The sequence below is a fragment of the Monopterus albus genome, unplaced genomic scaffold (genome assembly GCF_001952655.1).
Source record: "Monopterus albus unplaced genomic scaffold, M_albus_1.0 scaffold18.1, whole genome shotgun sequence".
In the NCBI taxonomy this organism is placed as follows: domain Eukaryota; kingdom Metazoa; phylum Chordata; class Actinopteri; order Synbranchiformes; family Synbranchidae; genus Monopterus; species Monopterus albus.
The window spans coordinates 9,626,205-9,640,709 of NW_018127898.1; the positions used below are offsets into that span (position 1 = coordinate 9,626,205).

Below are 14,505 nucleotides of genomic sequence, written 5' to 3' on the forward strand. Positions count from 1 at the left end.
AAAGAGGAACTTGGTAATATTGATTCCAAAAGAACAATGCCAATATTAAATGTGTGCATAGCCAAATCCCACTGCTTTAACTGGGCCATTCCATAAAGCACAGGAACACCACCTGACCTGAACCAGAACTGAATGTCAGAGTCCCATCCATACTCCTCCAGTCCACTGATTCCAAAACAGGCAAGATCCACCCTTCTTCTAAAAACTGAGCTGGTGTTGGTTAGGCTTTGATTCATGCACAATCTCATTATCTAATCATTCAAAATTCCCCTTGTTATAGCTAATAACTCCCCCCTCATTGCTCTGAAACGGTACTTCTTTCTCACCATAACCCTTGGGCTAAATTTTTCAGGTCAAATTAATCAAAACTGTTCAATATTCAATCAACCATTTTCATTCTCTGTTCTGTTATATCATTACTTGCCATTTGAACTGCAGCAGTATTCATTTTGTTTACTGTGTATTTAATTAATAAATCCTATATAATCAAGTTCTGCTTTCTCCCCTTCATGTTGTAAAAATGATGAAGTCACTGATTTAGGACTCACTCAATCGGCTTAAGGCTGATAATTTGATTGGTAATTGAATTATTAATTTATGAATAATTAAATTGTCATAATTACGTTAAAATTCGGTTGGTTCACCATATAAAAGAACCTGGTGCCTGAGGTAATAATTATATTTGTTCAACTGTTTTGAGACGAGTTTGCTATAATTGTATGAGGCCATAATATGTCAAATGTGTGTGATGCTGTGTGATTAGTGACACTGATGAGCAGTCATTACAGGCCCCCAAATCTTAAAGCTGCAAACATGTTGGTGAGAAAAAAGTCTTAACTAAAGTCTACATAGTATTTTTCCCCAGCTCTTCCAGTCACATCTCATAATCTCATTTCACAGGGTGGTGTTTCCTCAGTAGGCCATTAAGTACAAAACTCCGCCCCCAGTGTATACATTATGTAGCATGTATAAGCAGCAATATAGGCAGAAGTGCAGAGTGAAAAAGCGTGATAGCATTTGGTCGGCATTGCCAGTTACCCTAGTGTGTTCATCAGTCCTCCTGTGTTTTGTGAAAGTGCTCTTTAAAAGCTGAATGTCTACATTTAAAATCAATGGCATTCAACAACACTTCAAAACTGTACTGTAGCTGTCACAGTGCAAGGCCAAACTAAGTGCTGAGGCTTCAAATATCTGAGCCTAAACAGAGGATTTATAGAATGGAACAAAAAATATTGTATCTACACAGGAATTCTTTTGACAATAATGACTTGCCAAACTGTTTTTCTCATAATGCACTGCTGAGTTACAAATATTTACACGTTTTACTTTATGTATTTCATTAAATAAATGTGTATTGATGCTATATGTGTTTGTCTAGATATCTAGTTATTTTACACTAGTGGGAATGAGTCAAAATGAACTCAGAACTTTTAAAGAGGTTTAACCAATCCTTCAAGATACTTTGTCATATGTTGCACTAATAATTTATCATCTGGACACACAAAGGATGAGTGTTGCATGTTTTTATTTGTGTGGCATATTTTTCAGGCAAAATCTGTCAAGTGCAAGAAATGAAAAAGTATTTGAACATTTACTTACACTGCTTGTTTCTCACAAAACCAAATAAAGCCATTGTTCAGACTCACTGTGAAGGTCAAGTGATATTTAATTTTGAACTGGGCTTTAAAATTGATAATGAAATCCCGATAGTGAATCACTGGGAGCAGACGTTTTCAGGTTGTTGTTCAGTGAACATACTCTGCCGTCTAATTTAGCTCAGAGTGAGAGGGATTTCTGCCTTTTCTTTAATTAAATAGGCATCAGTGGTGTCTTAATCTTGTTCCTGGTGAGTTGTCATTCTAAAACGTATTACTGGTTTGGTTGAAGTCACAATGTATAGTCGTGGCATGACAGTGGTGTTTCATTTCAGACCTGGGTCTTAACTTCCATCATACATTTCCAACTAAATTTTGATAAGCTGTTTTATAAAATTATATAAGTCTAAATATGACTTTAATATTAAAATCCACAGGCTGAATTTATATTGTGATCTGCTTATTGAACTTGTACATACTGTATATATTATATATTCTGTAGACAATAGTAAATGCACAGTAAGACTCCATGCTTCTGCACAATGACCTTCCTATGTTAACCTTTGTTGGACTGCGTGCTCCACGATAACTTTAAGGATATTCTTTGAAATTGCCAGGACTCAAAATACTACAGAATTCCTCTTCATGTCACAAACTTTTGATGAATGATGTTGCTGCTCGCGAGGATTGTGGCTGTCTACTTCCTAAGGCAAGGATAACTGATGGGCAGTGGGTGCTCCCACTCAATACTCGCTGCCCTTGATTAGTACGTCTATTGATTCCATATCAGTGATTATGTAAAAGATGTACACCCATAATTCATACTGATGAACAGGAGGTATATTCACTATTAGGACAGATTCAGCCTCTGTACATGGGTGGCACTGAGGAGGGCTCTGCCCTGAGCTTATTTAGAATTTCTAGGTTTCCACGATGCCACATTATGACCAGATATGTCATGAAGGTCCAACTCTTAAGAAGACAATTCTTGAAAGTAGAGCTTGCCTTGAAAAATATCCTGTGTTACATGAGGGTTTATATTCTGTTACTTCTACAGTGTCTCAGCAGCATCAGATGTGCTCATATTTTGCTAAGCATGTAGCAGTGTAAATTCCTGATGTCACTAGAGCAGGTTTTAAAGCCTTGAGGGGAAACATGAATATCTCATTTAAATGCAAATAAATCCTCAGGACTCCTCTCAGCTGTTGTGATAATGTGGAGTGAGTATATTGACTTAGTTAATGAGGTGTAAATAGCTAATGGGTGTATTTTGGATTTGACTTTTTATCTGCAGTATAGGATCAAAATATCACTCTCTAGGACCTGCTACTGTATATGGTGGCATAACAAGCTTAGGGCTTACTACTTAGCACTGTTTGAGACAAACGACCAGCCAGGCCTATACACACATGTATTTGTAACTGTGTTTGATGCAATTTGGTGAAAATACAAATGTTTTTAAGAAGCTTTAGTGTTGTCGGTAATGCCTATTTAAACTAAACTCCTTTGGAGTAGATTATACATTACTGACTAATTTATAGCTCTTTTATTAAAGTTCATATATTTCATGGTTTCCCGTGCGATGCCTAAAACGGAGAAGAGGTGACTGAAAATTGTTATTGAGGATCTTGGTAAGTTTTGTTTATTCTTGTAGCCGTGACAACTAAAAGGAAATACACACTGGCCGAGTGTGATGTGCATCAAGACATCCGCACTGCTTTCAGTGTGTGTAACAAGCATCAAGCCCTTAAAGCCCTCTAACTGTACAGTGTAACTACACACCCATGTTAGGTTCTCCCAGCACGTTTCAAAATGCAACAGAAAAGTGAGGGAGCAGCGACTAGGGGGTATGTCCGCATCGCTACATAACGTGTGACATGGAGGCTCAGACGACATGGGACACAGACCACAGCTCAGTGTACCATGGGCAGAGTCAGAGCTATGAGCCTTGAGAATTTGCTGTTGGACTTTCTGTCGGTTGTTTAGACTTGTTGGCATTACAGGCATTATAGACACCAGGTAAAGTCAGTCAGATTGCTGCACAGCCTGTAGAGCCTACCATCAGTTCTGTGTGCTGCTACCAGGGGGAGTGGAAATGGTATGAATTGGCACTTTAGGGTTAGATGCACCTTTGTGCCATACTTTCTCTGAAGACTGCAGGTAGAGCCTCCTGCAAAGGCCTTAATTGTGCAAGTTAACCTTAAAACCAAGACTCTGGTGTGCTACAGGACGAGAAGTGGACAGAAAAAAAGATGGAGGAGGGTCTCAATCTTTTTTAAAAAGGTTTTTAAGTTTTAATTAGTATTTTGTTTTATGATTAGAATAACATAGTTGATTATTCTTACTGATTATTTGGAACGCCCCCCAAACTTTATTTTTTGTTCCTTCTAGGGGAGCTCAGGGTCTTTTTGGTGGAGTTAAACTCCTTAATTCCCTGGTAATTTGAACACTACTGTAAAGGCTGATAGAAAGGCCTTATGGACTCCAACTGTCCGTCTTGAATGCAGCTTCATGCCACCACCCTACGCATACGGGTGTTGTCGTCTGCCGTCCAGGCCAGATGCAGCTAATCTCAAATGAGCCCGTGCAGAAGGCAGAAAAGAGTACGGCAGCTTGTGAGAAGTGCTGCTTGGCAAAAGTCATAGTATACCAAAGATTAAAATGTAGAAGTGCTGGTACTGTGGAAAATGGTGATTCTTTTCACAGCTGTACTGGATTTGTATTGTGTTGTTGAAACCACCTGGTCTCACATTGCCTTTTGATGAATGAATGAAATATTTGGAATTGATCTGAACTGAATACTTTGATGCATACAGTGCACTCTGTATTCTGCATTTAAGCATAAACAGTATGAAATTAAATGAATTATACTTAGCTGCCAGCTTATAAAGTACACATTGCTAAAGCTAATGCAGCTTAACGGGGCTGTGTTAGGCTGTAATGTTGGGTTTTGCTGAAACTCATTTAGTGAGATGTTAATTCAACTTTATGGTCATATTGGAGGCCACAGATTGCAGCTCTGTTGAACGTTACTGCTTTACACTGAGAGGTTTTTTAATATTTTGCACACCCCGTTTCAATGAAGGTAAACCAAATATAGCAAATGGTTCAATAGAACAATAAACATAAACTCCAAAGTGACCATAGAGTTGAATCGGCATCTCTGTAGAGCCACTTTATGAAAATAAACATAAACAACATTAGCTTCATGTATTTACATATGATTATATTCTCTAACAAACAGAGGTGATCCACACATGACTGGCCATCCACCCGGAGGCAAAGAGCATCCTTAAGGAGCTGCAGGTGGTGATGAATCTTGCATCATGGGTGGACTGGCAAGTTGAAGTATGATAATTTGTGGTGGCATTTGGAAAGCTCATGTCTGGGATGTGATTGTCACCCTAATCTGGATCATTGTTTGTAATGCCAGCTTAGATTTACAATAATTGATGCTAATGAATGTAGAGGGGACAACACATTTACTTGTTGCGAGGCTATTAATCATTGTTATCTGCTTCCCTTTTTAAAATGACACTGAAGCTTTTGCCTAAGCTTGGTGTAAAAAAATTACTTTTGTCAGTAGCAATTTCTGCTACTGACAGAGGTTTTCAGATGAAAATTTGAGAAGAATTACATTTGCTGCCTCTTTATATTATAAATGTATTGCTTATTTTGCTTGAGATGTCCCTCGAAGACAAACTGTGTGCTTTCATGCTGTCTTTTGAACTCAGAGTGAACATGTGCACAGCTGTGTGCGCTCAGAAAAAACATGCTCTTGGTCGGGGCCCGCCAAGGCCAAAGGCAGTGGCCATACTATTTTGTAATTTATGCTTCTCTCCGCTCTTCTCAAGTCCCTTTCACAACAATGCTTCTTTTGCTCTTTTTTGGCTATTGAGTGAATGAGTGTGGAGGGTGGTTGCGGGGTGGGAGCGTTAGATTTTACCACTAGTGCAGCATGCTTTCAGCACAGGCAAGGCCATGTCTGAGGATGTGCACAGGGACAATCAATGGCTTAGACATCACCACTTCACAAATCACATCAGCTTTGATCTCAGCCAAAAAATACCAAAAAGTTTTTTTGTTTTTTTTTTATAAATTCAATGCCTTAGATGTCTCTTGTTCTTCTTCACTTTGTTCCATGAGCTCATATTTTTGGGAGGCTTGGTTGCTTTTATCTAACCTTCTATCATCCTTTCAGTTGAAAGTAAGTGGTGTAGCTGCTCCAAAAAGCTTCTGTAGCCATTTTGGAGTGACCAGATTTTGGAGTGACCTGTATTTTGTCCACCAATATAATCTTTGTTTAATAAAAAAAATTGTTCCAATTTATCAATTTTTACTGCACCTCCAAAGAGTGGAAAGAGGCAACATACAACCAAAACAGTTCATTTAATTGTAAGTCTAGAAAAGGTGAAGATATTTCTACCACATGCTTTCATCTGTGATCTCTGATGAGCAACGCCAGCCTGAGATAAAGTCCACTGTGAACAAGGAAGTCAGTTTGCCTTATTGCAGTCTTCATCACCTTTGACTGACAGTCAGCATTCCCTATAGGATAACTTCAGGTGGCGCTACAGCTGGTGCTAATTTAGCTATCACAATCTCCGCTGTAGAGTTTCTGGGAAACAAAGAGTCACGTTAAAAGGCATCATCGGGGCAATTTACCATTTACTTGGAGTTAGACTAATGTCTAAACCTTTATCCCTGTTTTTGGTCTCTGCTAAGTCCTGAGGGAAATATCACTGTCTTCACCAGCTTGTCTCTATAGGCTTTAAGTGCAACTACCTCCAAATTGTACCTAAGTACAGTACTAGATGGTAGCTGCAGTCTTCCTTGCTGCAACCTAACCTCCAGGTTGGTTCAGTGGTTCTCAAACTATGTCTGTGTGTGTGGGTGTGTGTTTGTCTGTGTTTGTGTGTGGCCATAGAGGCATAGCAGGATAGTTGAATAAATCTGGACAATAAGCCAACAAAAGTGCTCCCACACTTTCAGTGCTGTCAAGGTTCAGGTTTCAGACAGCAACCGAAATGCAAAAGACAGGTGAGAAGAACACCCTGTTTTTGTCCAGTAAGAAAAGATAAACTATTGATGCTTATCAAACAAACATGTCAGTCATATTGAAGTCCAGATAATAGTATGTCTTTCCAGCTCTCAAGCCTACTGTCAGTGTAGGAGAAAAGCCTTGTGTCTTTCATGTTGAAAATTTTATTTCAGTAAAAGAATATTGATGTAGGCCAAGAATTTCTGACTAATTTGAGACAGTGGCTAAATGAAAGAAGCTAAACCTGTCTTGCTAATATTCTGAGTGTACTGCTATGCCACACAGTAGTACTTTCACAGTGGGCAGTCTCTCTCACTCCTTTTTTCAGTCTCTTTAAGGTTAGGCTTCTTCATGCCACACACCTTCCACACAAACTCAAACAGTCCTTGAAACCCACTGCAGCACGGTGACTCAGGCTCTCCTGCAGCAGGTGGGCAACCAGAGCACAAGCACTGCCAATTACTATCACCTCCTCATGGCTAGTTGCTCTGCAGCCCGGCCAGAGCAGAGGCAGTACGACCCTTTGCCCCACTTTGTTACTTTCTTAGTTGTGGTGTGTTTTGACAACTCACTTGTGAAGTAATCCATAGTGTAATCCACACGTATACAGTAGGAAGACATTTGGGCTGTCCACAATGCTTTTTGCAGCTCGTGTACCTGACAGAGCTGAGGTGCAAACACCTAGAGCCACACAGAGGAAAACAAAAGGAATGTCTTGCTATAGTTTTTTTTTCTAACATTATAATACATCTAGTGATACCAAGAGCACCGATGGATAACTGTCTGATCAATAATTGTACACAGGAAAAAAATAATGGAGTTCTTTCTTAAAAATGTTAATTCCATATAATATTATGGCGAATGATGTGTTTTAAATGGGTCATAAATATCTCCATTATATTTTTTACCTTCTTGAAGTTGTCACATCCAGCTGACCCTAAAGTGCCAAATCTGGTATTAATCTTTATAAAAGAAAATATTAGCTATTGCTTTCTTAATAGGGGTTAAGAGTCTCTAATAGCTATTAGTTAAACTATGTTATGGATTAAGAGGAGATTTATGTTTAAAAGAAATAATTAAAGGTTGCTGCTTAATTGACTTGTCCTGCAGCCAATATGACATTTATTAACTGACCTTATAGTCCTCTTCATAAATCAGTGAGCCCAGTAATTTTACATTTAGCTCACTTGGAGCTGAACTAATCAGTAATTTCATCTGAAAGTGGACTGGTTGCAGTTTTGCAACAAGCAGGTCTGTAGAGAGCACTTGTGTCCGCACCACTAATCACACTAACTTGAGAATATGCTGAATATTATAGAGCAAGGTTAATTTAGGTTAATTAATTCAATTTGTAAAATATGTATGGATAAAATTTAAGACCTTGCATTACCTGGTCTTCAAATATTCATTTAGTCATTTCCTGTGTTTGAAAGGAATTTTGGTTTATCATTGCACTTAGACCTCAGTGCATGCAACATCCTAAATGCACAAACTAAATGCAACAAGCAGAAAAAAATAATCAAAACCAAAAACAATAATGGAACAAGTAAAAAAAAGTGATTGTTTTTGTGTTACAGTACTTGAAGGTATTTACTGTATTTTTAAAATGTTGCCATGGTGGAACAAAGATTCTAGTAAATAAGTCAGGTTTTCCTGCTGTTCCTTTTAAGTATCATAATTTTTAAAATTTGGTCAACAGTTGTTCTCATTTAAGTAGTTCCAGTAAGAACAAATTTATCTCCTTCCACCTGAGTGCAGACATGAGGCTGCTATGTGATGTATGAATTACATTTACAGAGCTCTACCAGGATATACACCATTAGTGCAGCGAGTCGTTGGAAGTGGTTACGACCTGCTGTTGTTTCCATCAGCTGTCACATGAAAATTGGCTTGGTTTAACAGTACGTTTGGTGTCAAAACTATACCAGGAATAGCTTTGTAATGTTCTGGTGGGTGTGATGAATGAAAGGTAACCTGATAATCACCGGAGCTATTAAAATCCCTCATGTGTGACCCACCACAGCAACACTCTCTGCTTAGCAGTCGGGCTTCAGATTGCTTTTTGGCTCATATTAGTGGGTGTGTGGTACTATTGATTTCAACTCTTTTTTTTTTATAATGTATTGAGCTCATGTAATACTTCCATTTGTTGTTTGCAATATACAATTACTAGTGCAGGGTACAGTAATAGTCTTGAGTCTTCTCATTGTCTCCCTCTCTCAAGTGTCTCTTTAAGTATGCAGTTGTTTAGGTGTATATTGTATGTCCACTGTTACATATAGGATAAGAAATTAAAAACAAGACATGAAGCAATGTTTGGATCTGACAGTGATGTTACACAAATCTGACGCACTGGGAGGCTTCTATGCATATATTTGATTTATGCAGAAAAACACCAGAAACATGAAACAAATGTGCAGTAAATGCCATTATGTCTATACAGTGTTTTCCACTGTTTGAGGTTTTGCTGGCACTCTTTTTTTAATTATGTCATCTCAATGCACCCTCTTCTTCTGTAATACTTTAATGGCACTGAAGAATAAGCACCACCAACTGTGTGCATCTTCATGCAGCAGTAGATGGAAGCACACATTGTTTCAAATTTTTCTTTGCTGATATTCAGGATGTTTTGTTAAAATTTGAATGGAAACAACTAATACTGTGGACTCAAGAATGAAATATTTAATCTCTTAAAAATATTTAAAAAGCACAGATATGTTGCCAAGATTTTCTAAAAACACATTTTAATAAGCTGTCTCCTCTTTTTGCGAGTCCTGTTCTGAAATCCTGAGGTTTGCTACTGTCTCATCTTGTACTCTGGAGCTTTCATATGAGTCATCATCTTAAGTTTTTATCATTTTTACCAAAACGTTCTCAGATGTTTAAGGAGCAGACTCAGTGTCCCTGTGCATCCTTTGCTTTATTTTGCCTTTTAGCACAAATTGACCATTTCCTTCAGCCTACCATTACATAAAGCTTTGTTCTTCTCTGCTTTTATTCACACTGCATCACAGTGCTTCTTTCTATAAAATCTTCAACTTTTAAAGCTCGTTAACCAGGTATTGCTGTATTCTTGCAGCAAAAGGCCCCATTGGGGTCATTTACTTCACTTTTTTCAGATACTTGTGGCACCCTCACAATGACCCTTGAATATGTACAACATAGACTTGCACAGAAGGGTGATTTGTCCTGAGGCAAAGCCAGTGACTGTTTACTGCCCAAAAATTGTTGCTGTTTTAGCCACTCTTTAGATGAGCTTTTTGATACCTTTGAGCAGGCAACAGATGTATGTTGTCACATTGCCCATCTGTCCATCCCATTCTTATGAACAGGTATCACAAGAACACCTTGAGGGAATTTATTCAAATCCAGCACAAACGTCCACTTGGAGTCAAGTTGAACTGCTTAGATTTTGGTGATTAATGGTCAAGGTCACTGTGACCTCACATCCATTCCATTGTGACCGTGCTATCTCAGGAATAACTTGAGGGTGTTTATTCAAATTTGGCACAGACATCCGCTTGGACTCAAGGATGATGTGACAGAGCTCTTTATCAGTCCTATGTACTCCTCTGTAAAAATAGTCTCTAAATGAAGACAGCATGTTTCTAACTGGAAACTACTCAGTAAAATCATACAGTACATCAACACAGTGATAAATTCCATTTCATGAAAAATATACTTTTAAAAATTTCATTCAAAACCCACTAGAGTCTGGATGGATGTGAATTGCCACTTGACTCATGGTGGAGGCATTTAACCATGAGGAAGTCATTCTTGAAACATAGCATTTATACAGAGAGTATAAATGTGTTCCTGCATTTGTATCTATTTTGTTTATGAGGACAATGTAGTGGCTTGTGCTGCTGTCTCATACACTGTGAGTTTGAGCCTTGGCCCTCGGAGTTTACAAGTACTGCACTTGTCAGGGTTTAAGGGTTTAGCCTCAGTTTCTTCCCACAGTCTAAAGAAATATAGGGCAGAAACCTTCTGATACAGTGTGAGTTTGTAATGTGTTTCAGTGTGAGCGCTATGACAAACTGGCAACCTGTTGTTTCCCCGCCTGCTGCACACTGCTTTAGGCTCCATATGCTTTGACCTTGAACAGAAATAAGAGACGAGACAAACAATGGCATAAGAATAAGAGGAGGAACAGCACAATCATTTGTTCATGCCAGCAGCTTTGTGTGTTCCAGGATCAAATATAGTTCTATCAGCTTCAGAATAGCGGGGACATTTAACTTACTGCCCTTTTTATTTTTCAGACTTGGAAAACTTCAAGACTCACAGAAGAAGCTCTGTATCAGTCCGTGAAGGTCAAGGAGTGGTTCTGCTGTGTGGGCCCCCGCCGCATTCCGGAGGTAAAACAATACATTACCTTTTTTAATGACTGTTCAGCCAAGTTGGTGAGCAAACAGATGTCCGTTACACTCTGAAAACTAGGAGCTGGTTGAATGAAAAACAAAACGTGAATGTAATCGTAATGATTGAGATGTTATCAGATGGGTATTTGCAGTTTAAAGGTCTAATGTTTGGTTGGTCTGATCCTGTTTAAGATCCAGCTGTTAGAACTACACCTTTGACTTGGTAATCAACATAGTACATCTGCTGCTGTCAGGGACTGAATGACTATTGCATTGCTTAGGTGTTATTAGTCTTGGTTACGCCATGGAAAGTGTGACAGCCTCACTGTCAGAAGCCTGCAGCTGAGTGTGCTTTGATTATGGCTCTTTTTAATGTCATCTGAATGAAACTCTTTCCAGTTTATCTATCATTGTTCTGTAGCTGATGGCAAACAGCCTGGATGGATTATATAAGGTATAATATATGATATGCTAACTGACTAGTTAAATAGGAAGATACAGTCAGGGAAAAAATTATTTGAACCACAGCTGATTTTGTAAGTTTGCCCACTAACAAAGAAATGATCAGTCTACAATTTCAATGGTAGGTTTACGTGAACAGTGAGAGACACAACAATAACAAAAAAATCCAGAAAAATGCATTACAAAAAAAAGTTATACATTAATTTGCATTTTCCATGAATGAAATAAGTATTTGATCCCCTATCAGTCAGCAAGATCTCTGGCTCCCAGGTGTATTTTATACAGGTAACGAGCTGACATTGGGAGCCCTCTCAGCTCGTTACCTGTATAAAAGAGACCTGTCCACAGAAGCAATCAATCAATCCAGATTCCAAACTCTTCACCATGGCCAAGACCAAAGAGCTTTCCAAGGATGTCAGGGACAAGATTGTGGACCTACACAAGGCTGGAATGGGCTACAAGACCATCGCCAAGCAGCTGGGTGAGAAGGTGACAACAGTTGGTGCGATTATTCACAAATGGAAGAAACATAAATTAACTGCCATGAAGGTTCGAGTTGCCAAACATCAGCCACGAAACATTAATGACTTGGAGAGGATCTGCAAAGAGGAGTGGGTCAAAATCCCCCGAGATGTGTGCAAACCTTGTGGCCAACTACAAGAAACGTCTGACCTCTGTGATTGCCAACAAAGGTTTTGCCACCAAATACTAAAGCACGTCTTGCAAAGGGATCAAATACTTATTTCATTCATGAAAATGCAAATTACTTTATAACTTTTTTTGTAATGCATTTTTCTGGATTTTTTTGTTATTGTTGTCTTTCACTGTTCACATAAACCTAGCATTGAAATTGTAGACCGATCATTTGTTTGTTAGTGGGCAAACTTACAAAATCAGCTGGGGTTCAAATAATTTTTTCCCTGACTGTAAATAATAATTTCCTAAATTTGAAGTCTGAGCCAGGGTTAGGTTGGCATTGTGTTACGGGCCCCGAGTGCCGGGGCTGCGTAGCAGTGAATTAGTGCAGCCTGGAAAACACAATGTGACATATGAACAGAACTCTCACGGTGTGCTGGCATTCGCATCCAGAATGCATCTGCGTTTATTCAAACATTAACATTCAACCATTGTAACAGTGTACGAATAAAGTGCATTTTTAGTCCATATTTCCATAACTCAAGTTCTCAATACAATCACTTTAACACCTGAGTGACATATCTGAGCACCACTATGGTGGTGAATAAACAGTTGTTCCACTGTACCATGCATAGCTGTAATTAGTTACCAAATAACTAATGGACTGCACACTAAAAATACCACACTGTTATCTTTGAACAAAAATACATTTACATTACTTCAAACTGAATATATAACTATCTCTCATGCATTTACATTGACCTCGGTTTAAACATTCTTACTCCACTTAACTCCTAATAACAATATACAATGCATATTAGTGACAATAAAACTGAATAAGGTCCATAAAACTGGACTTTGGAAGATCACGCGAGACTTACTACACGCGGGAAACCTTCGCTTTACTCTGAGCCTTGACTGACTAAACCATTACCGACGAGCATGTAAATATACACCGAACAGTACGCTATACTAACAAATTATTAAATACTAACATCATACTGCTTTGTATGGATAGTTTCACTGTCTACTAACCTGGAAAACACAATGTGACATATGAATAGAAATCTCACGGTGTGCTGGCATTCGCATCCAAACTGCATCTGGGGGAGGGGACGAAAGGTCCCTCCCCAAAACCATTCTGGGTGCAACACCAAGCGCACAAAGGTCCCGCTTTACCCTTTTCTGTTCTCCAACCACCAAATCCAGGACAGCAGACACAAAACATCATAATGTTCTAAAAATATAAATGTGGCACCCAAAATAAAACGTACATTCAATTGCCAATTATGAAATAATAAATTAACTGAAAACAATGTGGTGACATATCTTTAGGTGCACCACAATAGCATAGCATAAAGACTGGACAGCTACTCTATCCAATGTTTAAAGTCACAGGGAGACAGATGTTAGTGTGTCTTAAGCTTCTGTCATGTGACATGTTTCAGAAATGAAATATGTGGACTCGGTATAGCTAATTAAACCTGGAGTGATAAAAAGGACTATTAGCCTTCACCCATGCCTCTTCTACTAGCGCTATTAGAATAGGACATGAAGAATAGAGGAGAAAACCTTAAATCAGACCCTAAACAGGTTTTTGCTATAAACACTGCTCTCACTCATGATGTCTCTTTGCTAGCTAGTTGGACCCAAAAGCTAAAGGTCAAGTGTGATTAGCCAGTTGTGCCAAATTACATTTTCACATTCAATATGTTTATGTATATGCCCAAGATGCATCATAAAAGAAAATACAGAAACATTAAAAAAAATGTTTGACATACACGAACAGCTCTCTGAACAACTAATACATGGTCATAGATACTAGGAATAGAAGAACATTCTGCTGGATCTTTGAGAAAAGATTCCTACCAGCACCTGCTCACTACTCAACTCACTATACTGTATCTTGTTGTTTATGGGGCAACTGTGGTTCAGTGGGTACAGCGGTCATCTCCCAACCAGAGGGTTGGAGGTTTGAATGACAGTTCTTGCAGTCTACATGTCGAAGTGTTCTTTAGCAAGACACTGAACCCCAAGTTGCCCCCGATGGTTAGAGCCATTGGTGTGACTTGGTGCCACAGATGGCTGCCTCGATTCTGTACCAGAAACAAATTCCTTGTGTGTGTAACATACTTGGCCAAATAAAGTGATTATTCTTAATCCCGTGGAAAAAAAAAACAACAGTAAAAATGGTAAATTCTGCTTTTATGGGGGATTATGGCCTGGACAGTTTCTTTGCCTACCCTAGTGACCTCCAGCCTTTTTATGCTAAGTTAGGCTAACCATCTCCTGGCTTTAGCTTTGTGTTTAGAAAACAGGCATGACAGTGGTCTTCAAGGTCAAAGGTCAAAGTGTTTATTTGTCATATGCACAGTTAGGAAACGTGTTTCCCTGTACAATGAAATTC

At 38.7% G+C, this 14,505-nt stretch overlaps 1 protein-coding gene across 2 annotated transcripts in view; it reads left to right on the forward strand.

The window, feature by feature from the left end:
• Window positions 1-14,505, forward strand: part of cntn4 (contactin 4) — a 180,335-nt gene that overhangs the window by 86,704 nt on the left and 79,126 nt on the right. For both annotated transcript variants that reach the window (XM_020592955.1, XM_020592956.1), the window contains exon 5: window positions 10,902-10,997. In XM_020592955.1, the coding sequence (XP_020448611.1) occupies window positions 10,902-10,997 (96 nt within the window). The remainder of the gene's footprint in view (window positions 1-10,901; window positions 10,998-14,505) is intronic.